The following is a 25517-nucleotide window of genomic DNA, read 5'->3' as shown; positions in this document are numbered from 1 at the left end:
TCTCTGTGTGCCCTGCGATTGGCTGGCAACCAATTCGGGGTGTCCCCTGCCTACTGCCCGAAGACAGCTGGGATAGGCTTCCAGCTCCCCCAGCGACCCTAGTGAGGATAAAGCGGTTCGGAAGATGAATGAATGAATGATGCATAGTTTTTTTAAATTTGTGTAAGTTGTACACACACCTTAAAAAGGTTTCCGCTAAGGTACAAACATATACTGCAGTTTAAGCAGGAGCATTAAGTCGTCGCATGTTAACTTGTAAAGTTTCTTTTATTTCCTGTGATGCTGAAGACAATTGACCGATAGATGAAATAGTTAAATAAATAAATAAATAGGCTATGTATTTAAGACATCTTCATATTAAAAAAAATATTTTAATCACAATAACACATTGACAATTGTTAACTGTGATGTTAAAAAAAAAGGATTCACTCAACTGGAGTTATTTTTTTAAATCAACGGATTCTTTATGTGGTAGATGCGCACTTCTCATGCCAATTTAGTCTGTCAGTCATCTTATTTCAAAGTAATTTATGTGTGTGCGTGCGTGTGAGTCTGTGGGCATTCAGTGTGTCTGAATGTGGCGTCTGCAGAGGCATGACATTATAATGTCCTGCCCGATCCTTCATGTTCCGTCCAAATCACCAAGATCTGATAAAACTCGAGTCGGTGAATTCCCTCATCACCTTGGATGAAACATTCTTTCCTAATACGTTGGAAAAACCTCAGCGGCTCTTCAGGAGACGAAATAGCAGAGGGGCAAAGGAGAGAGAGAGGCACACAGCACAAATTCATGACATGCATTTAGGACGTTTTTGAAAAATATTCTAATTGCAATCCTTCCACCCCCATTATTGTAATTGTGATTCAGTATGTTTTTTTTTTTTATTCAAGATCCTACCTAAATCTTTTGGTATTAAAGATTAGGCTTATGCCAAAATGAACCATAATTTAACGTGAAAGAGTTTATTTAAGTTACTTAACACTTTGATGTGCATTCTCTTAAGCGCAAATTCTCAAAATTCAACCTAACATGTGTGATGGAAACATAAGTCATAAAACAGATTACAACAATCATGCAAATAAATCTGTGGCTTAATAACATCAATTTTTCATGTTTCATGAAACAGTGACATGGAAGATGAGCTGACAAGAAAAAAAAAGAGGAAACATAATGATATTAATATTATTCAAATACTGTCGGAAAAAAATAAATGCTGTCCACATATAAAATAAAAGCACAATTTTCAAAATAAAATCAGGATGTAATTATGTTATATTTTGACTTCACGCTCTCTTTGAGGGCCAGTCAGAGACATTGGGTGGCTGGGATGTGGCCCCCGGGCCGTAATTTGTCTGACCAATGAAGTGAGTGACATTAAAAGAAATATTCATGCATCCTTTATATGACAATACTACCATATTTTTTTCAGTTCGTCAATACCTCTTTTTTAAAATGTGCATATCATAAAAGTTAAAAAACGGATGTCTTTGCAGTGGCTTCGTTTGTTCATGATCAAAAGTGTTTATTTGCTGCCAATCGCTTTAATATTTTGGAAAACTACCAACAACAGCAGAATTATGTACAATAGTTTTGGAGCACGGTGGAAGCACAATGGTGGATTTCTTGGTAGTTTTTGTCCATGACCCATGTGGCCCCCAGCTTGGGAAAGGGGCCAAAACCTTTCTCTGCATTGTTAACAGCATTTAATCAAAGATCAATCAAAAAAGAAAAAGGAAAAAAAATCCTCTACCTCTGTCTGGAGAAGAAATGCCTTTTGGGGAGTTTCTTGTCGCGTCGTGCAGACAGACAACCAAAGAGAGGGCTTTGTTTCTTCTTATCTTCATCTGCCCTCCTGTCAAATTAAGCTGCATGATGATGGAGAGACAAGAAACATCCCCTACAATAAACTGTGCTTAACTCGGGAGTTAAAGTGAAGAACAACAGTGGCAAAAAATAAATGCCAGAGTTTCAAATTCAGCATAAAAATGTCATTGTATTTATTTTTCTTTTCATTTTCTTTTTTAAAAATGATTTTATTTCCTTGTAATTTGATTGAGCACAAAACAAGAAATGAATTTGCTGTAGCGCAGATAGTGTTACCCCTATGGGAAGCGTCAGACATGCAGCTCGAGTTCCAGACCCATATGCTGACCACTCTGAGTATCAATCACTGTATCTAAATGACTAAAACGAACGTATTGATTACCAATAAAGTTTCATAAATCAGCATCCACACACTTTTAACTTCTCTGTTAGGCTCATACATGCTGTCTTTGGCGCACACACGTGACTGCCAGCCGGTGCTTGTGTGTTTAGAATAAAGATTCATGACATGAGACTTGACTTCTATTAAATGTGTTGACAAGTAACCCCCACTCGTTTATGTATATATATATATATATATATATAACAACTGTGTTATACTATACAATGACCTAAGTAGTAAGATTCTTTTTCTTTGTTGAAATAACATGACCAGGCCAATGTATTTATTTTGTGTTAAGTGACAACATTTGGCTTTGACATGTTGCAAATTTTATTTGGACCGAACCATTTTGGTCATGTGAGCTAAAGTATTGGGGAATGTGACCGATGGGTGTATTTCGTTCCCCTGTTATTATTTAAACAATACATTGCCTGAAAGTTAATTCCTACTTTCAGATCTGAGTTTTGCCTGTGAAGAGCACATTAAGACAAATTAGAGGTGTAACCAGCATGAAAACCATAGCTGTCCATTGATGGAAGAACAAGGAATTGTGAAACGAGAGAAGATGGAAAATGCAAAGCCAGTAGGACATTTGGAATGTGCTGAAGAAGAAATCATCTCCTGGTGTATTAAGTAACAGGTCGACCATTGGAAACACCAGGCCCTTGATGACAGATGCATTTTGAAAGGTGTAAGAAAAGATCTTGAAACTATTAGTGACCTCAGCAACATATTATTATATGTATATTATATTATAACATATTATTCGGACCAAAGTGATGGAAATGCTAGTTTGGAGGTATTTGGTTCATCTGTGAACCTCAGTGAAGTTAATCTCACGGCTTGGGTTTGCATGGCTTTCTTCCTCGATTAACCACTTCATGGTAGAAGCTAAATGAACTTGGGATGCTACAGAAGCATTTTTTTAAACCAGTTAAAAAACAGACAACCAAACTTGATTGGTAGGTGCTTAATTCAGTAACATAAAGACATCCAAACACACTGCCAAAAAGTTGATCAGTGGAAAGAAGCATTGGACGCCATGCATTTGACCTCTGACAGAGAAAATAGAAAAAAGACAAACAATAAAACGACAGTAAAAAAGGCAGTGGTGAAAGACTGGGGATGCATCACAAAAGTACGTAAACGTTTGGGAATGCCAAATGGATCTTATTTACGTCAGTCTATTTCAGACTATATTCCATTGCATTGGTGAATAAGAAAAATTCCGTGCTTCATTTGAAATAATGCCTCTACGTTGACAACGTGATCCCGGTTGTACATGCCTGGAAATAAAAGCTGTTGATCTGTCACCTATAATATTCCTCTTTTGAGGTCAAATCGAATGTTTTTCGGTCTCCAGTAGAAATAAAGGAAGTTACCTCATTGTTTCAATACTTTTGGAGAAGAGTGAATATTTTTAAAACCTGTTGTATGGAGCTCGTGCCCAGAAAGGAATAACGATGTTCCAACAAACAGTCCCAACAATTTGACTTTGACCTGGCAGATTTCAACTCTAGTCTTTACTAACTGATGTACTACAACACTTAGCTAGCATTTTAGCTTCAGTTTCTGAATAACAGATTGAAAACTTCTTCTCGATTCACAACCAGTTCAGTGTCATTGGGATGAATCTAGCGTTCGAACTAACAAAATGAACCTATAATGTCCAGATATCAATATTCTTGATTCAGGCATGGATTGAAAGCCTCCTCTTTCATTTATCGCACGATTGATGAATTTGTCAACTCGGTGCACTGCAACTCTTTGATGGGACACATGTTCTTCTACGACTTCACCACAGGGCATACATGGAAGCGCTCCGGCAATAAGAGCATTTCAGACTTAAAATGTGTTTTATTTACTTATTTATTTCTCCCCACAACACCTTTGAAATATTGATTGGAGGAGAAGATTCCACAGCATAAGCTTTTTGAAGCTACAAAATGGAAAACACCCCTTCTGGTTGCTTCAGGTGAAATCCAGAAAGCATTTTGTTTTCTTCTGCTTTATCCGTGTTGGGGCATGTTACTCTAAATGTTTATCTATTTGCGTGCTTTGTATCTTCGCTACTTTCTCCCTCTCCCTCTGTCCCGCGGTTTGCTGTGTAAGCAACAACAAACACGACAAGCTGCTCGAAATAAAAGTCAGCCATCTAATATTTATCAGCCAAATGCTACCTAGAGTCTGTGAATTGAGTTGAGTTGGGGTCGGCATCTCGGTTTAGTGCAAAGATGCAGAGGATGGAGAGTATTGTGCCCCTGTGATATTTTTACGTCTTCACTCCTCCGGATGCTACAACTTTGTTTTATAGACAAGGGATACTCAACAATATTTTGAAGCAAGCCGCTATTCTCCTCAGCACACATCCCTTAAATGTTTGCTTTTCATCACTGACGCCTGCTGGTTGTTATCTATTTGATTTTATTTAATGCGAAGTTCACAGGTCCCGACGTGGATGTCTTTGGGAGGAATTGTTTTGTTGTGGGATTTGTTGTTTGACTGTAGTCAAGCTACTCAGGTGGTTTGTGAAGCGGTGTATGTTTTATTTTGCGAGGCAAGACTGACAACAACAGCTTGACTGCATCCCTGTCCTCACTCTGTAGACGCAAATCTCGGCCTGGAAATGAAATTGGGGAAATGAACATTTCAGTGTCCTTTATTTGAGAGGGTCAAAATGTCACAAATATTGCACGTGGGATTTGAATATTGCGTCAAGTGTCATCCATCTATATTACCCACTGGAAGAATAGGATGCAGTCACCCATTAATCAGCAATAATCATTTTTACAATCAAATGATTGCCAACAGTTGACTGAATGTTTTTTTTCTTGCAATAACAACAATTAGAATTTTTTCATGTCTAACCCAGACCTCTTTCGTATGTGGAAATAATATATGTGATATGTGATATGTAACCGATACGTTTGCGGTCTGGATCCTCAAATTCGATGTGTGATCAAAAGGAAGAAAAATGTTAATTTTTCAACAGAACGGACAAGCATGGAAACCAGTGACAGACAAAGGAAAAGAAAACAATCAGTGGTGGAAAGAAAAGTAGCTTCAGAACTGACACATACCGGTACTGTAAATAGGGGTTCGTTCAAGCAGAAAATCCTTGAACTTGACATTGACAGTTTACTGTTCAACTAGTACTGTTGTCACACACGGACGCATAATCAGGGGTGGCAAGGCGGTCTCCAAGTGCTCATTTCACAGCGGCCAACTTTACGTCATCCTCGGGTGGAGATCCTCTTGCAGTTCCTTTTGTTGTAAATGCGCTTCACATGTCGATCTCCTGCATGGACTCCAGTGAGTCCTTCCCCCATGTAGACTGCGGGCCTCTCTCTGCGCTGAATTTAAAAACAGCGAGCCAGTAACTGCTTCCATTGGCTGGGAGTCGGCAGCACAATGGCGCACAACGGCGCAAACACCCTCTTCTCTCTGCACTAGTTTTTGTTTCGTTTCGTTTCGTTTGTTTATTGAACATAAAACATACACAGTAGTAATTTGACAGAAAGTAAGGTAAGTAAAATAGTAAAAAGGAAAGAGAAATCAGTCATCATTCAACACAGTCATGTTCAAGGGAGTAGGAAGAAGTAAAAAACGTGTCTAGTCCTACCCCGTGTTATGTGTTTATATTTAATAGATCATTTTTATATCAATCTGAAAAAATTAAGTAAGAAGAAAGACGTCTCCATTAAGGCTCATGCTTTACCCTTAACCGTGATATTTTTACAACTTTTGGTTTGTATTGGGATTTTATACATACACACCCTGGCACTCTTGTGTCAATTGTCTCTTTATATTATTATTTATAATGGATATTGCAATACCTTTCTCTATTTATCAACTTAGATCTGATTTATTGTTATATTTAATGTTTAGAATTTATCACTTTAACTCTGATTGATGTAGGTTGTTTGCACTATTTTTTTGAATTTGTTCTTGAACTCAGCAAGTGATTTACTCATTTTCAGGTCCGTTTCGAAATTATTCCACAGATTAACACCTTTGACAGATACACTTCTTTGCTTGATGTTTGTTCTTGCAAAAGACAGAAAATTCCACACATGCGCACAATTAGACTCGCTTTACACTAGACTTGCGCTGGGCATAGAAATAGCGCCCTTGGACTATGATATGTGCATGTACTCTATGTATTTTATGTAAAATAACTAATAAATCGAAACTGCAAGAGAGAGCCATGGGAGGAATGTAATGCGGAAGGGTAACGCTCAGGAAAGGTGCCAAATTTGTTTAGTTGGCTCTCACCAATAATAGACAATACATTTCTCGAAATGGCAATACTGTAATGTAGTTCATCTAGTTAAGGCCAAAACTATTTTTCACACGGTACCCGCCCAACCTACTTAATGAACATAAATGCGCTGCCATTGTTGACAAATACGCTTTGTGAGTGTATCATTAAATACAATATATCATCGAGGCCCACACAAAGATTTGCCGAGCAATATACCGAGGCTTGCAGTCCACTCTGTGTTCCCATTTTAGCATCTGATCTGAGCAAAGCAGACAGGCGAGAGTAGCTTGCCCTAAAGTCATGTAAAATGCAAAGGAATATTCTACTCTATTAAAACCTCCTGATGGCAGAGTGCGCGGGACGACAAATCCACGTGCCCAGACACACAAATGCATGCAAACACGCGCGTTCATGTTCAGACACAAATAAGGGGAACGCACTTGTGCTCTTTGTTCAGTCTGCTGCATTGTCACAACCAGACACTCGCTCGCAGAGTCTGTAACCCCTTGAAAGTAATACATTCACATTAAGTGCCTCTAGGTTTTTAATGTCGGAGTACACAAGCCGCGCGCTTAATTGTGTCTAAGCAACTGGATGTTGAATTCCACCTACGCCAATGGCAAATCTGTTCCTTTGACCAAGAGACGACCCAGATTCAAAGGTTTGTTAACCATCATCCTGGCACCTCCTCATTCCATCTTGTCATCTGTTATCTCTTCCACAACACTTCTGAGTGCACTCCTAAGTGTACTTAACTCCGGCAACTCCACATGTTCTTGTTTCATTATTCAACCCTCCCAACAGACTATCAACTTTTTATTCCGCTTGCCGCCAGAAGTTGCCACTGTGAAATATTCTCTGGCACTCATCGAAGGCTCTTAACCCCAAACGGCACTTTAAAACACTTAGTCTTGAAACTGGCCCCAAATGCGGGACAAAATATTTACTTCAAGACAGACATTTTTTTCATTGCGACAACAATCCTGCTTTATGCCTCTTAAGTAGAGAAAGTGCCGGGAGTTGTGCAGGCTAGAAAAAGAGAGATCTCATACGATGTGCTCTGTTGTCATTGCCACAAGAGCGAGTAGCTTTCATGAGTGATGCTCATTATTATTGAAACACAATCTCAAGGCTTCAGGGCAAAAAGTTGTTAACGTCAACTTAGATCTCATGCTTGTCTCTCGTCTGTTCATCTAATAGGCGCTCTACATAGCGATGAATGTGGCACTTCAGGTTGCCGTAGAAGTCGTCGGTTATGAAGGGCCCATATTTTCGACAGTGTCCTACTAGAGAAGTTCAACTCATGTTTGGAGTCATTATTCAGGTTAACAGTTGAGGTTTGAATGTCATTGGTTAGCGAACATTAAAATGCTACCTGCCACCATTTATGGTGCCTCGAATAGGCTTTTCCTGTCTTGTTTCATTTTGGCCAAATAAGTTGAAACTGGAATATCATTTGTAAGATAAGTCAGAACAGGAGATGCTCATCATCGCCGAAACTCCAGTTTGCTTCTTGCCTTTGAATCGATGCCTTTGAAATTATTTTTCTAGCCTTACCCTGACCAAAAGTGCAAAATAATGAGATCCCTCTAATGACGTGGAAGTCCTTTACAGACCATTGCTTGGACTGTAAAATGTAACTTCAGTGCCAGGAAAGACACACTAGAATGTCTGAACGTTATTTGGGGTTTGTTCAAAGGCATTTTAAACGGTGGCAGGTGTGCCACATTCCCACTTAGGAGAGTGCGTGCACCTTTGTGCAACCGCGTTATCCCAGTTGCTTAATTTTACTTTGCCCTGGCGAAGAGATTTCATTTTCTTTTCAGTCAAGATGTGCAGGTAACAGGTCACATTAATGATGGGAAATGATTTGCAGTGCTCTCACTTTTTTAGATCACACAAAAATGGGCTTTTAAACAGGGATGTGTCGACTATTTCAGAGCTAACGTAAGAGATATATATGAAATCGTGCGTTAGGGGATCCCAAAGACATTTATAACCATCATCCCTTTTTCTGATATTGCAATCACAATTATGATTATGCTATACTGTACAAACATTTATGTAACTAAAGATAGAAAATGCTCAAAATAATCCATGCGGCAGTATAGGTCAAGTAGAAAAGCATTCACCAAATGGTGAATCCTGTCATTCTCTGTGGGACACTGATTCACTTCATTGCAAGTCCACTTTCACTACTCGTTTTAAAACACTTGGTTATCCAGCAATAATTCACTTTATTGTTGTAAACTGTACGTTCATGTCAAGGCCAAGGTCTCATCTCTCTGCAGTCAGAGTTATTCTTCTACTGGGCCCGGAGCTGCTCATGGTCATCCTGTGTGATCAGACACTTCTTAACTGACCAGTGAACAACTTTATTATTTATGGCGTCATTGGTGGAGGAGAGTGACAAACTCCAAGTGAATTCCAAAAGGATATCATCAGTGAGGGATTCAAAACGGTTGGAAAACGTTTTCAAATTTGAACGGTGTGGGTCGCATTAGGTCCCAATTGACTATTACAAGCGAACATTGCTTGGAAGCTTCCGCAGGAAGAATTTTCTTTATTCATCCCTGTCCACTTAGGATGTCAGTTCACACTCCACTACCACACAGATGCACACACACACACACACACACACACACACACACACACACACACACACACACACACACACACACACACACACATACGCACACACACTGCCCGCCCCCGAACTATAAATATTTCAACCTCTCAATCTATATTCATTATAAAACACATGCCCAATGCAATATGCGGTTGTGAGGACACGGGGCTTTTATTTATTCATCTTACTTATTTATATTTTGTTCCTGGGGGCTGGACGTTGGTTTCTATCCATCAGCGCTGATTGCTGGCTATTACAGAGCACTTAGAGCATCCCCAGAACTGGCCAGAGGGGAGCAAAATCCTCCAGAGATCCACTCATTTCAGGGCTAAGAGGTGTGTTTGTTGTGTATAAGGAAGTGTGTGGGAAAAACACACACACACCTTACAGCTTGAGAGGGCAAACTAAAATAATTACGATTTCTATTACGCTTTTGCACATTTTCATCTCAAAACGGGTCTTGTTGAATGAAAAATGGGGGTATCGGGCGCTGAAACCTTCTGTCCTCAGGTTTGTTGGCGACCATTCCAGGATGTCAGCCTTCTCCTACCAAAAGTCAGCAAGAACTGGCTCCAGTTTACTTGTCACCTAGCTGAGAATAAATGTTTTCGAAAAATGATGAATTAATAAAAAGCATATACGTGCATACGCAAATATGTACATACAAAGGTGACGCTGTTAATTCAGAGTAGCTGTGGCATCAATTTTCTACTGAGTGGTGATCGAATCAAGTTTCTTATTTTAATGTTCACTAATAGTTACTTAGGTAGCTGTTTCATCGGGTATCTCCGTATTGATTCAAATACAAAAATACATCTATAAATTACCGTCGCTAAACAAAAGTTGACATGCTTACAAACCCACCACCTTCGGGAAGGTGGACTCTACCACGTGCGCCATGCTGCCAACAACTCAATGCAAGCATAAACCTGAATATGTTAGGCAAGCAGTTCTTCTTGACGGAGCGTTATGTTCATTGCTTTTGTAACAGACACGCCAAAGCAGATTCATTAATCAATCCAGAGTTATTCAAGGCCCTTTAGTTCAATTATTGCAAATATTCATTACAGCAGGGTATTTGCGGAAACTCTTGCCTCTGACCTCTGAATGAATAAAGACATTTAAATTTTAAACGGAAGTCCAGAAGAGTAGAAGCTTTGTGAATCTGTAATAGAACCCCACCCCCCCAAAAAAACTTAACCACGCTGCAGCCATCCACCCATATTTTTGCTAAACACGTTCCCTCACAACCTTCGAGTTGAGCAACCGATGACATCACTAACTGTAACGTCACCTACACTGACAAAAAAAATGGTGTTGAAATACTGCATTTTATTTTGTCAAGTGGCTATACACAATAGAATCATCTGGATTTAGGAGTAGATGTACAGTATAGATTTTATTTTGTGCAACCACTTGACAAATTAAATGGAGTAAATCCAACACACCATTTTTTTCATTGTGGTGGTCTCCCGGGTTTCACAAGCCCTTTCTGCCAAAACGCTGCTGGCTTGATCCTGCTGCTGTCCATCTAACTGAGAGCCCTGTGGAGCTCATCAGGAGCAATTAGAGGCTCATTTTCTTGCTCAAGCACACTGCAGCACTTCCTGGGGGAGTTATTATAGTTACAGTACCGTAATATGCACTTGGTTAATGTTAGTGAGCATTTAAGATCATTGTTAAGACAATTGTTTTGGGTAGTGTCTGGCACCCCTTACATGGATCACTTGTGCAGGATGTAGTAAGCATGCACACTGTTGAGGTTTCACAACAACATGTTTTCCAACAGGACCCACTGAGTGTTACAGTTTATCAAGTCACTAAAGAGCCGTGCAGGTCAGCTCTGATACACGCACATTACTTGGTTTGCCCTCCTTATCTCTGGATGACCGAATCCTGTGCTACATGGCTGTGAAGATGTCGCTGTGGTTCTTTAAGCAGTGTGTTGCCATCTTTTTCTACATGTTTGTTTTCACACGCGTCCTCTTGTAGTCCCTGAGCTAGCTTTTAGTGGTTTATTCAATGTCACTTTTATTGATCGGCAAACAATTTTGGAAATCAAGAGATTGCTAGCTCTTTAGGACCAAAAAGAACTAGCCCCCTTTGATTTTTTGTTTTAAAAAATAAAACATTTTGATGTGCAGAAGTCTTCACGGAATAGTTTTGTATCGTTTGCACTTCAAACGAGCAGGTTTCAGTCGACTATTCACTTTGAAGAAAAGGTGCATCGTTATTTGTCATCCTTGTCAATCTTTATAACATGAAGCGATCTGAAATGGCAGATCAGGTGTGAAGCACTAAAGGGAAGTCAAACAAAGGGCTTCCCATTTTTCACCACAAAAACACAATTCTTACAAATCCTATTTGGATTTCAATAATACATGCATTTTTTTCTTTTCCATATCTGTGCATCGTTTTACGTTTCTCTAACTCTGTCCCATAGCAGCGCTTTTTGCTGGCTACCAAAATGCCTAAATAAGTGGAGCTCGAGAGTGTGACCACCACACATGGTCTTTGCAATATTACTTGCCATGGAAACACACTAAGAAATAAAAATGTTGATACTAAAACAAAATATTTCCAAATATACCTATATTTTTGAATGGAGTGAATTCATAACATCCTTCTCTGTGATCTGTTGTGGTAAAGTAAAATCCACTCCGGTGTGTAAAGAAAATGTATTCATTGGCTCTAGTTAAAGGTTTGAAATGTGGAGTAGCTCCTAGATAGAGCAAAGGTGTGGAGCGACATTCCTGTGCCCTAAACACGTCACATCTGACATAAGTAGTAAAGTATATATAAATTGTATAGGGCCCTGGAGAAAACTCAGCCAGCCACCACTTGGCAGAAAGTTTTATCATCATTCACACCGTGTCAAAATAAGTTAAACTTCAAAAATATTTTCCGATGAATGGCAATATTGTAAAACTTCATACATTTAGATGCAGTCAGAAACACTTAACAGATGTGGACAGAGTCAATGGAATCCTTCACTTCAAGAGGAAAAACCCACAATGGTCACTAAAATAACTTGAAACTGACAAAAATAATTCAAAGCATAAACGTACACTGAAGATTACTGAATGAAAATCAGGCCTTGATTTAGTTTTATGGTCCAATAGAATTACAGTATTTTAAATGAGGGACAAAAATGAAGGTGCCCTCCACTTTATAGTACTTCAAAATTAAATGTAAAGTTCCAGAATGACAAATGATATATTTGAAGTCCAAAATACAAACTTCAGGTTTTCACCGTCAAAGTCATTCATCAAAGATCCCATTGATAAATCCCTCGAGCTCTGGAAAAAGTTACAAAGTGCCAAGTCAAGTGAGTAGGGTTGTTGCACGGCAATGTTCTTCTCAGTGAGGACCAGTCAGAAGCTCTGGGCATTGTGAGGACGCACGTGATCCTGGTGAAGCGGAGCCAGTAGTCCTGCCACAAAAATGGCCTCTTCCCACACACTGAATGAAGCAACCAGTAGGACCTCTTTGGTGACGTGCTAACTGATCGTGTTGGCTTTGTGACAAGAACTCTCAGTGGACGATGCTCCTCATGTTGAAGAAGGCCATCAACGTGACTTTGGAACTTGGACTGACTTGCTCTCTTTGTCCTCGGTTGACGTCGGACTCTTCTGCTGCGGGCTTTTGGCATTTGGTCTCCGATGGACCTCGGAGATCTATTACTCATCACCGGTGATGACTCCCCCGAGCAAGTCTGGTTTCATCGGTCTTTGTTATGTTTCTGATTGGTTATGTTTTGGTTTTGTGCCCTTTTTGTCGCCACCTAAAAAAACCCCAAATGTGACCTAAACAGAAACATAACAGTCTTATCATCTCTCACTCCGTTTCATTGCTTGACGAGCTTAGGTCGCAGTAAATAGTCCAGGGTGATTATTACTTTGAAGAGGACAACTTGGGTTGGAAAGATATCTTTTTTGACCTCAGCCTTGAAACTCTTCTGAAATACGGAACTTTCAATACACCGATGTGTTTTGGCTCACTTTTTGTGGGCGAACTGCTCCAGCCGTGTGTGTGTTATACCGGAGACAAATTCCTTGTGTGTTCTACATACTTGGCCAATAAAGATGATTCTGATTCTGATTCTGCTTGACGTTTGTTGGTGCCTTCTCCAGGAACGTCATGTTTCAGATCCTTCCATAGATGTTCAACAGGATTTGGGTCATCGCTCGCTCACAGGTCCCTTTGGAGGGCCCCTGACCTGCGACTGGAACCAAGCTTTGTTTCAGAATGCCTTGATAGTCTTGAGATTTCATTGTTCCGTGCATAGAGACAAGACGAGCAGTCTAGGATGCTGTGTCCTTTCAGCATTGATGTTTTTAATTTCTTAAATGGTGGGGTAACAGCAATTTTGTCCTGTGTACATTTTTTAAAGCGGAGAACCTCAGAGTCAAAAATCAACTGTGGGACAGATGAGCCCAAGAGACGCACACAGCACAGCCAGAGCAGCAAGCGTATCGCAAGCAGGGTGTTACCATTTTTTTATACATCTTTTTTATTTTCCCAAAATATTTTTACAATACTTGTTTTAAATGTAAAACTGGATCTCACCCTGTAAAGGTTTCGTCTTTAATTTTGGGATTTACTTCCCTTCTACTTTTCTGGTTAAAAGCTGTATCCTACCATCGCTGAAATTTGTTTTTAAAGTTTTTGTCGTCTCTTTAGTGTTTATGAATCCTTGGTTCAGTTGGATGCATCTTTAGTGGCCAACTCAGTTGATGAAATATATATTTTCCCCTAGTTTCGTAGTTCTTACAAAAACATCAATTGTCTAATGCACTCTTCTCCACCTGTCTCCAATCCTTGTAAGAGTTCGGGCACTTTGACAACGCTATCTGTTGTTAATGGACCTATATTGACATTCGGCGCGAAACCACAGTGAGTATTCCGTGTCCGCATAGTGGAGCTCGTACGCCTCCCCCAAGACATAGAGCATTCCTCCCTTGCCTCCTGTCCATCTACTTGCTTCTCCTCTTTCCTCTGTTCCCTTCCCCCCCCCATATCACCTATTGATTGGCCAATAATGTGTTTTCAGCGGTAGATTAATGGCACATTATCCTGACAAGGGTGTCTGAGGGGACGGGACAAGAGGGAGGGCATCGGACACCATGCTGTTTAATTGAGCAGCTTTGGGGTGTGTGTGTGGGTGCGTGTGTGTGTGTGTGTGTATCATTGACATTGAGACAGGAAATGAAATGGGAAAATTCAGAATTAATCCTGTACACTACTTCTTTTTAATCTGTTTTCTAATTGTTCGTTTCATTTAAAATAAAAGTAGAAATAGGCATGTTGTAGGTATTGCTCCCCCCCCCCCCCAACTCCTTCCTCCTTGTTCGAAAGTTAAACATCTAATATATTTCACAGGCTCCTAACTTTCACACCAGTATGCACCTTCCCGAACCAAATGTTAGTATTTGTACACCGTCCTCTGAGATATAAAGATGCAGTCTCTTCTCCAACATTGGTGTCAACATATTTGTGTGTATGGCAAGGTCAATAGTTGTCATGACATGCACCTCGTTCCCAGAAGATGGGATCCTCTTGATTTTGGAGATCCTGTGACCTTTCTGTAGTGTGGGATTACACTTTGGATGGATTGCTGTGAAATTGGATGTTTCACTTTGCCGTATGTCCGCCAAGCATGAGCGGCACCCTCGCCCGCACTTTTTTGAAGACATCCAATCGTAGCCGAACATTTTCGGGAGGGGCGTGGCTAAGGGGATAGACCCATCGTCGTCATGAATAACCTCACAAAGTATTTTTAAATCACAGGCTAAATTATCATTGGAAAATGGAGACATTGTAATCTTTATTGTAATTCAACGACTCTATATCCTGTTCTAAAAGCATTGACACGCATTTATTGTTATTTTCTCACTTGGCTTGCGCAGCAATTAGTATTTGGCCATGGTCCAACTCCCCCTCTGTATCCCCCGTGCTGTCATCCAAATCCATCCTCTCTGCTATCTTCCAATTTCCTCCAGCAATTTGCATTATGGAGAAGGGGAACAGGAGGGGTCTAAAATCAGCAGATCAATAGGCCATCAAACAGTCTTTAAGTGTGACACGTACGCAGAGCTCCTGTGTCAGGTTTCCGTCTCTAACTAATAGCCTTGTTGTTTACTTGACAATATGCTGTGTCATGTAGTTTTGTTCTCGGGTTGCCCTCTGGTCTATCGGGTCACGTCTGGGAATCCTTCCATGGGGTTTTTGCTCTTGTCTGATGAGGAGCACATGCACCAAATCGGTGATTTGAGAAAAATCTTTCTTTTTAGTTTGCAGGATATATCTTATGCACCTTAAATCGAAGACATTCCACATACTTTCAGTACATTTATGAGAATGAAATTGTGTCACCCACAAGGTACAGTGAAACCTGTAAATTGGAATGTCACAGAAGTCATCCAATTTAAAATGTGACCACAATTTTTGAGAAAAATCTGCTTCTAGCGTCATATAAAACTCCAGGATTCAAACAGCCCTCATGCGAGTGTATTTGGTGAGACTTAAGAAAATCTTGTGAAAGTACATCCAAGGCATACATTCCAAAAGTGAATTTGGTTTTTCTTTGGCATTTTCAACAATAACACCAATTCGCTGACACAATTTGGACGTGCCGTGACTTATTGGCTTGTATGAATGTCAACGTGGTAGCAGTGACGGCAAAAAGCAACTGGTAATTGATAACCATAGAAATGAATATTTATCGTTCTGTCCTCGTCATATGTCTTTAATTTTTATGTGGAGTGGAGTTTAATGGAGTGCTGCGGAGAGGGTTGTCCTTGATTTTTTATGGTTTCTTTGTTTGTTTAGATCAGGGGTGCCCAAACTTTTTGGATCGAAGATCTACTTTTCGATCAACTAACCTCCCGGGATCTACCCTTACCGGCACGCGCGTTTCACGCGCATTTCATTTCCTGTCTCAATGTCAATGATACACACACACACACACACACACACACATGCACGCTATGATGAGAAACAGCCTGAAACGGAGGCATGCGACGCACTTTTGCAGCCTGTTAACTATCGTAGCTCACGCGTACCGTTTTAAAGTGCTTCCCTGGGCCCTCCTAGATTCCTATTCTTTGCCCGTGCCCTCGGTGAATTGTACACGAAGCAAACTCTGAATGAGAATAATGACGATAAAAGATAGAGCGCAACAGTTCTGATCACAAGCTGCAATTGCAGACTGCTGAACGCTAACAACTTCCGGTGACGTAATTAAAAAAAAGATTTACCTGCTTTATTTTATTTTTTAAATATTTTTTGGGTGAAAATGAGACTGATAAGATGATTAGGGTGCAGTGTACATTAACACAAAAAATATTTTACTAACATGTACAAAGACACACAAATGGTTGTTTGGTTTTTTTTCTCCTCGACACTCCTCGGATCTACTTGGGACCTGTCTTACATCTACCGGTAGATCAGGATCGACCTCATGGGCACCCCTGGTTTAGATAATATTTGGTTTTGTTCCCTTATGCGCCTTTATTGTCTTCACCTGTTCTCGTCATCCGGGTCCCTTGTGTTAACCAATCAGGTCCCTCAACCCGTTGTCTCTGGTCCAGGTGTTTCTTGTTGTCTCGTCACTTTGCTTGTATTTAGTTCCCTGGGTTCTGTCAGTCTTTGTCGGGTCACTGTGTATTGCTGTCATGTTGTGTTTATGTTTCTGCCATGGGCTTTTGTTTGTCTATTTTTTACTTTGGTTTCTAGGTGTTTTTAGGATTTTTTTTTTTTTTGGTTTTGGATTTAGTTTTACCAGTGTTTGGTTAATACATTTTGTTCAGTGCACCCTGCGTCTCCCTCCTGCCTGCTTTTTGGGTCCGCTACCATCATGCAACACGACACTGATAATTATCCAATTTCACTCTATAATAACATGCAAACCATAAAAACAGGGGGTGAATAAGTAACTCAGCCTTTTGCCCATCCGTGTGATTTTGAAAAATATCAGCTCAAATTTAATGGTGATTTTGTGCAGAAATGTGAAAAAAGCTCCAAATACTTTTTCAGTATTTTACATGACGGGTCATGTAAAATATGTACCTTGGCTCTCAAAAGCTGTCCTATACAACAACTTGAGAGTCGACCGTGTGTCTGAACATGTGGTGCTTGATTTTGGCAACTTATTTTTTACACTTCAACACTGCAATGTTTTGTTTTCCATTACCCCTCGTTCAATTGGTAAAATGTAAATATGAAAATGAAGTTCAACTAGCATCCTGGAAGAGACTCTGTTTGACATCAGAGAGGAAGCCAAGTGTTTTCACTGCAGCATGTCCACCATGTTTGTCCAGTGTGTTGCAACAAGACTTGCCATTGTTGTGGTATGTGGTAAAGGTTAGGCTCGGCGCGGTTTGGTTTGACCAATGTAGGCTTGTTTTGCGAATATGATTGTCTTTCAGACATATGTTCAGGGCACAGTCTCTCCATTCGTCTTAGGTGACGATCTTTGTCAGATGACTAAAAGAGGTCAACAGAGGTTAAAGAAACGGCCGAGCTGAGAGAAGGGGCCCCCATCTAGTCATGCAGAAAGAGGCTGCCAGAAACTTTTACACAGACATATTGTGCACGCTCACACACAAACACACACGCACGCACACAATTGGTCACTCTTGGATACACTCTGCAACCATTAGGAGCAGCACTTCCTTGCCTTTGAGGAGCCAGACCTCAGCTTTACGGAGGCGCAGACCCGTGGAGAAATACAAACGTGATCAGACTATTTCCAACACAAACACACACTCATCAAATGGTTCTGACTGAGCCACCCCTCCCTTTTATACTTTTTTTTTGCTCCTGCTCATACAGTACATACTGTAAAATTAGGGCTCTGAGCGCACTTATGAAAACAAACTGGGATTAAAAGGAGGTAGTGACCAAATGTTGAAAAAAATGTGCTTGTATAATATAAAACGTTCTTGCATTTGCTGAAATTCTCTTCACCTGCCATTTAGTAGAACATAGTCATTAAAACATGCAGTAAATGATCACAATGTATACTTTAATTGTCACTCAAATATTATAATGTAGAGGTAATATTTTCCAACAGAAAAGTTTTTTTTTCCCTGCCATCTTGCTGTCTGAGTGGATAGCCTCAAAGGACTGTGGGTAGTGAGCATTGCAGCACTTAAACTGGAGACAGCCTGCCGGACATAACCGACCTCCTTTTTTCCACTTAACACACACCCTCAGACATTGCACACATTGGTCATTTTTTCCTTCTTGATTCGTGTTATTGTAGCTTTGTTTACCTCAACACCTTCATGATCATGTCCACATCAATGTTGTGTTATGTTTTAGTCGAACAATCATAAATTTCCCCTGTACTCCAATAATGTATGGATGCAGTTGATTTAAAAAAAAAAAGATTGATTTAGACACCATACTGTATGTGATTGATCTCTTGATGTTTCCTTCTCATCGTATAAATAGGATGATTTGACCATTAATATTGCTTGCATGCTTATTGCCTATCGATTGCATACTCAATAGAAGAGAATGGAGCTATCCTATGTGACACATGTGGAGTGTAAGTGTTTTGGCAAAGTACACTGCAGGTCAAAGGACTGCACTGATGGGATTGACTGACTTCCAAGTCAAGACAGGAGGTATTTGGGGAATAAACAACATCAAACAGTACTTCAATGTTTTTGTTTTTGTTTTACTTCAGATACAATATGTTGCCGTAATGTTGTTTTGTTTCTTCTTTTTACTTTATTTTCTTACTGTGTAGTTTGCGAGCCTAGAATTTACCGTTTGTATATCATCCTTACAGTTAAGAATGCAAAAGCCTTGTTGGCTTAAGCAATGGTTAATTGATCAGAGCTGATGATGTTCTCAAGATACTGCTTCAATATTTCAGCTCCATGTAGTTTTCCAACAGAATGGCCTCTCGTTAGAGTCAAGGGCCAGCTCCTCCCGTGTCACATAGGCTATTTATATTATGTTCGGTTTGGGCCAGTATGTCAGTGAAGATTACTTGGATGATTGAAGATGGTACATTAACAAAGGGAGCAGGTATAAGAGAGGGGTTATCCGTGTGCTTATAATATATAATATGATAATAATAATAATAATTATTATTATATATTATAATTATTGTTTGGCAAGATGCTTCATTTGATGCAGAAAATTGTGCATATTAACAAAACACAGCGAGCAAAGTGTTTTTCAATATGGATTAGTAAAGAATGAATTATTATTAGTATTATTATTAATATTATCATACATGCAGCTGTACCGCTTTTGATAATTACGTTTTTGTCCACTCATTCCCTTCAACTATAGATTCGTAATTACTTTGGTCTGTTTTTTTTCTTGAAAAATATATGGTGGAAAAAAATATTATTTTACACGTAAGGGTTGATTAATAGATGGAAGTTGGTGTTATGAGCCATTATTTAAGTAGAACTACGTGACGGTTTTGTAATTATATTATTTATTTAGCCATGTCAATGTTTTCTTATTTCCAGAATGCCAGAATCATAAGTGTGCATGCTGTGCTGTTTTAAGAATTAGAGAAGAAAAACAATTTCACAGTTTTTGGGGGGAAGCCTGAGTGTTTTGTTGAAATATTGGATTTGTTGCACGAGTCTTTATGGGTCTTACTTCATGTAAAATCGGAAACATAATTTATATAGTGAACACAGTCAACACTTGGTAGAGCTGAGCCGAAGACAACCACCTGAAATTACTGAATCAGCTGTAAAGGTTTTCTTGAATAAAGAGGTTTTAATTACAGTTGCAGTAAATGCTGTAATGAGCCTAAAGGCGAATGTAAGAATAACGTAAGTGTAAGATACTTAAGGACAAAAAATAGACATGCGTGAATAAAATGTTAATGACATTCATTTAAATACATATAATTTCTGTAATCCAAAAGTCCTCATGATATTATAAATGCATGCATGGTATATTAATTTCTTTGGTGGCATAGGCTGTTGTTGAGAATAATAATGATAATAACAATAACAATGAGAAAGGGCTATCATGTAAACAAGAAGATGTTACAGATGGAGGCCATGCACGGCCAGGCAGGGTATTCATCTGCTAGGCCTGCTATATGTTCTCTTTTCAGGTGTTAATGCATGTTAGGCCTACACAAAAGCCAGGCTAAGAAATAAATAATACCCAAAACAGCTCATTTGAATGTGATATGTTCCTACTACTTGCAGCCTTCTTTTAAACACTGATGGGCCAGTGTCCGGCCTTTTGAATTGGATAGGCGTAACGCCATAAATGCTCCAGTTGGCACAAACAAAAGTGTCTGTTTACACATGCAGGCTTGGTGGCAGTGTCATACGTCCCCGTCATAGAGGCCGAAGTACTTGCTGGTGTTGGAGAAACAGAGGTAAGGCGTATTCGAACCCGGGTACACGACGGGCAATGGCATGGGCATCAGGCACCTCCCCAGCAAGCTGCTCTCCTTGTACAGGGCGGGGAGCTGACCCACCACCACGGGCTTCACCGTCTCCGGGAAGTCGCTCACCGGTCCGTCGATTTCACTCGAGATTTGCCGTTTCAACTTATTCCTGCGGTTCTGGAACCATATCTTGACCTGCGTTTCGGTGAGCTGCAGAGAGCTGGCGAGACAGGCGCGCTCGGCGCTGCTCAGGTAGCGCTTCATGTCGAACGTAGACTCCAACTGGAAGATCTGTCTCTTGGAAAAAATGGTGCGCGTTTTCTTTTTCGTGATCATTTTACTCTTCTTCGTGGGACTGTCCGCTTTAAGAATCTCCGTGGTCGTGGTGGTGGAGCTGCAGTCGTCGCAACTACTGTCCCCGCTCTCGAAACGCGTCTCCGCAGCCCGACCGTGAATGTCGATGGCCGAGTCGCTGGCCCGGTTATTCTCTTGGGTAAAGTCTGCAACAAACAACAAATGCCCCAACATCCGTTCAGACTGTGTCATCCTCGGGCGCGTATAATTGGCGATGCGTTATGGTGATGTGAATCAAATAGTCCCCATACAAGCCCTTACCGCTTTCGTCCGATTCGCGCCTGCGCTGGGCTGCGGGCCCCTCCAGGTTGCTCTGCAGGACGCGGCCTTGACACGTCGTCGTAGCCGAGACATCGTGCTCTCCTTGGGGGTGACAGCTGTCACTGCCGCGCCCGCTTGTTTTCAGGTTGAGGATGTTGTCAATGGTGAATTTGAGAGAGGCGCTGGGACGACATGGCGCGTCCACTTTACTCATATTCTCCAATGCGTAAACAGCCCCTTTGTTTACTTCTCCTCTTGAATAAACGCGAGCAGTCACCGCTAAATTGTCGACGGTGCACACACCATAGCAGCATCCACGAAGCACACACTGCTTGGCTGGAGAGGCTCCGTGTGTAATCTCAGCCTTCACGTCACGTTGGATGGGGCGAACTAAATCCTCGCTGATTGGTCCAGTCGTCAAGCAGTGTTGACCAATCACAGTGAAGGGACGAGAGTCTCTCTCTTCACCCGAACTACATCTTCTCCATCAAAACCTGCTGTTCGCCAACACGTCATTTCACACTGTGGTGCACATTTGCACAAATACTTAATTGACCTTCCACCTTAGACGTTAACCAGACGGTTACATAAGTTGTTTTGAACCTCCCCATTTTTAAAATTGTCTACAGATTTCACTGGGGGAAAAGTGTATGCATTTGCATGCGCTCTGCGCGATGTTGTATCGGCATAACTCTTCAAAATAAGAAGCCTAAAAACGAATACTCTCTCACACTTTTGCCCTTGTTTTGCAGCTAAATACGGCAACCAAAATATTAGAAACACGCACGCGTGTATCTTTACAAATAGGCCTCGTGTATGCAAAACACAGGAATAAGCATGACAATTAAATTCATATCTCTCTGGTGGTGTTAGTCAAAACAGCATTATTATCCTTGAAAAGGCAAACCTTTGAGATTTCACACTTTATCGCATTTGGTTGTGCAAGTGTGCATATTGTGTCCGGTGTGGTTGATATCGGAAAATGAGACTTCATTCACGTAACGCTCTTTAATTAAACTTTTTATTTAGATTGATCAAATATTGTGTGATGATTTCAAATAATATTTTGCTGGATAACAAACCAGCATTCACCTGAATCTTTTTGCTATTAATCTTGATTTATTTGCTCACAAATGTCGATTTTAATTTTTTTTATACAACTCCAGGTATGTAATACACTCGCTGCAGTTTTACGTTTAATCTCAGTGTAGTATAATCATAATCTCAAACTGTAATGCATTTTTATCGACTACACTTTGAGCCTAATTCATAACGACCAGAACTGCAGACGCTTTAAAAAAAGAATGAAGTAGGCTCAAGAGCCCACTGGCGTTTGGGTGTTATTTACCTGTTGATAATTTTTGATAAATTTAATCCTGCAGTCAAAAACGATTGAAACAACGAATCTGACTTGTCACATTAAAAAAAACGTACAGAATAGCATTGACGTTTTGGCGTTCCCAAATCTTTGCTATTTACTTTGTTTTAATAAATTGGGTATATTTTAATCACTGACCATACACAGAAAAAATAATCAGTATTTTTATCCATTTATTGAGTGGAAAAAAAATGATGAAATTGAAACTGTGTGTGCTTGTGTGTGTGTGTGTGTGTGTGTGTTTGTGTGCGTGTGTGTGTTTTCTTTTATAAAAGTTTGGCAAAAAATAGTTAATAGCTTAACAGAGTACATTGCACTCCGTTTACAAGTTATTATTTGCTGACAGTAGCAAACAAACGCACACTGAATACACCAACATGACTTCACTTTGTGTCACATGTTTCCTTCTGACGCTATCAGCGATTGCCCGCGACATTGCGTGTTATTGCACCGTAATGGCAAAATATACTTTGATATGTCTTTACACCAAGCCGCTCATCTGCGACCTCAGTATGCTCATGGAGTGAGCCAAGGAGGACAAGGGGTAAGTGATGGAGTTGGAGAAGACCTGATGTCCGTTCAAGTTAAAAGCCAGTGCAGAGCCGGCTCCGGGTCCGCTGTGATACAAAATTGGGACTCTGACCACCCTCTGATTCGGGTTAGGAATGTGTACAACCTCAAGATCCGCCGCCAGTTGTCTTTTCCATTTATTCCTGCGGTTCTGGAACCAGATCTTGACTTGGGTCTCTGTCAGGTGGAGCGACGCGGCCAGGCCGGCCCGCTCCGAACTGCTCAGGTACCGTTTCACGTCGAAGGTGGACTCCAGTTGGAAAACCTGGCTTCGGCTGAACACAGTACGGGTTTTCTTCTTCCGGGTCTGATTCGAGTCAGAGGGCGCATCGAAGCCACTTGGAGCCTCGTCGTGGTCGCCAATCAAGTTGCCGTCGCTTAATTTCCTGTCCGACTCATAGCTGTCGTCTGTGATCGGTTCTGATACGGCGGGGGAACTTCTGTCACTGGTCGACACCGAGCAGCAGTTGTCCTCGCACCTCGTGTTCACAGATGGACCTAATCGGAGATCAAAATGTAACAACGCTCTCTCGTACAATTGTCGCCCTGGCTCATGCATGACATCGTCACATCGTCGTGCAGATGAGCAAAAATCAGTTGGACGGAAATATGGATGCAAATGTCTATGTATGTGCATTTAAAAAATTACACCTAGGCTTGGTATTGATCGGCTTGGATAGACTTTTCTTGAGATATACGCGAGTAATGCATCGATTTCGGAAATCGATGCACAGGTAATTAAAAGGCGCCTATATCTTGGAACATTTTTTGTGGGTTGCGTTTAAGAAAGCACAGTCGTATACAGTTTTGTCGTCATTTGAAGAGCTGCTGATTCGGAATGGGTCACACGTGGGGGCGAAGGGCGGGTCGTGAGGGATGTCAAAACTCTATTAAAGTCAATCGGATATTGCGCAACTTTTACGTTGATCCTTGAAAGCTAATTACATGATCTGTTACAACCCGCATCCCGCAACCTGAGATTTTTGCAATACTCACTGCCCGGTGCATCCAAAGCTCTGCAGAGCAAGCTCGTGTTCCCGGCGTACCAGTTTACCAGCGGCTCCGTGCAGAGGGACGAGGCTGAGCCGCAGCCATCCGGCGCCGGCGTAAACATGACGCCGCTCCGCGCGTGCGAGACCGGGCTGACCGAGTCCGTGCGCAACGCAGCTCCACATCGGCCGCTTTCGGAAGGGGAATCCCGCTCGTGTGGCCTCGGCGCCAGTAGATTCTCGATGAAAAAAGACGACGCCCTCGATGATGACAATAGAGGACTCTGGGTGTTCGTCAGCTTCTTCTGCATGTTTTCCAGATTTCGCCGAGCAAAATATACACATATATTTAGCAAAGCAATCCCGTCTCCATTTAGCGTTAAAACAACGTCCAAAAAGTCCAAGCGGGCATGTGAAGCATCGCTGCTTTAGCGCTGTGCTAGGACGACGAGTCGCTGCTGGGACGGGACGACGGAAGCACTACAGTACAGTGAAAGGTCCAGTCGCGCTCTTGGCGAGCGCTGGGGGGCATCCAGTGATTGGACGAGCACAATAGCAAATGGGCTTTTCCGAGGACAGACGAGTCACCGTCTCGTTGCACCAGTGACTGTTGCTACTGTAAAGGCCCGTCCCTTACGCACCCGGCTGGCTCTGTTGCGTTTTTATTTGGGTCAATTAGAGTGCAAATCAATAAGGAAGATCCACATTGTAGCTTCTACCCCTCTAGCATCTTGTCTCTACAAGACAGTCTTGTGATCTTTTAACAGTTTGAATTTGTGTCCTATATCACCCCAGTTTACTTCTTGGATGTGGCGAGGTTTTCATAATTATTTTCATGAAGTCCATGTCTATAGTTTATGTCTGGAGCTGTAACTGAAAATATACACATCTGGATTTTGTACATTCTGAAACATCACTAGTTTAATTGTTGGCTTTTTAGGAAATGAACAGCAGACAAATGCAACTGCAACACTTTGAACAGTGTATTATGATGCTGTTAAAACAATTGCCATGAATTTGTTATTTCTTTGTCTCCTGAAGTGCAGTTAAAATGCCACCGGAAGATGCTTTTTTTTTCTTTTAAAAGCATATAGCCAGCCATTGATGTCTGCTTGCCATGATGAGCTGCATGTTCAGTTTGGGAACTTGAGTAATTGGCCCATGACATTACATAATTGCCACCCCCAATTTATTTTATATTTTATTTTTTTCTTGCTAGTTTTTAAAAATTGAGTCAAGCTACAACCACATAAAATTATCGAGTGCCTTGAGTTTGATACCTGAGGCCTATAGAATACCCCAAAACTTGCATGTGTCACCGTAAAATCATGCAATCTGAAGACTGCACTTGCGCATATCTAATGAGATCCAGTGGAACGACTACATTAAAATTCTTCCTTGTTAGAATTGACAGTCACAACTGAGGCATGTGTCTACTATTTCAACATTTTGACTTATGTGTTGCTAAACAGGGCG

The 25517-nt window shown here is 40.9% G+C and overlaps 2 protein-coding genes across 2 annotated transcripts; both read right to left on the bottom strand.

The window, feature by feature from the left end:
* Nucleotides 1-19832: 19832 nt before the first annotated feature.
* hmx4 (H6 family homeobox 4) lies at nucleotides 19833-21396 on the bottom strand. Its single transcript, XM_086120161.1, has 2 exons — nucleotides 21105-21396; nucleotides 19833-20989 (listed from the first exon to the last, which is right to left on the bottom strand). The coding sequence occupies exons 1-2, from the start codon at nucleotides 21316-21318 to the stop codon at nucleotides 20424-20426; spliced, it is 780 nt and encodes a 259-aa protein (XP_085976287.1). The 5' UTR covers nucleotides 21319-21396; the 3' UTR covers nucleotides 19833-20423.
* An 896-nt stretch (nucleotides 21397-22292) lies between these two features.
* On the bottom strand, nucleotides 22293-24716 carry hmx1 (H6 family homeobox 1). Its single transcript, XM_086120219.1, has 2 exons — nucleotides 24049-24716; nucleotides 22293-23550 (listed from the first exon to the last, which is right to left on the bottom strand). The coding sequence occupies exons 1-2, from the start codon at nucleotides 24350-24352 to the stop codon at nucleotides 22964-22966; spliced, it is 891 nt and encodes a 296-aa protein (XP_085976345.1). The 5' UTR covers nucleotides 24353-24716; the 3' UTR covers nucleotides 22293-22963.
* Between the last annotated feature and the right edge of the window lie 801 nt (nucleotides 24717-25517).

Source organism: Hippocampus guttulatus, chromosome 9 (assembly GCF_054856545.1).
Source record: "Hippocampus guttulatus isolate MCC_2025c chromosome 9, RoL_Hgut_1.0, whole genome shotgun sequence".
Classification (NCBI taxonomy): Eukaryota; Metazoa; Chordata; class Actinopteri; order Syngnathiformes; family Syngnathidae; genus Hippocampus; species Hippocampus guttulatus.
The sequence above is the reverse complement of the archived record's forward strand: the minus strand, read 5'-3'. Positions and strand labels throughout refer to the sequence as shown.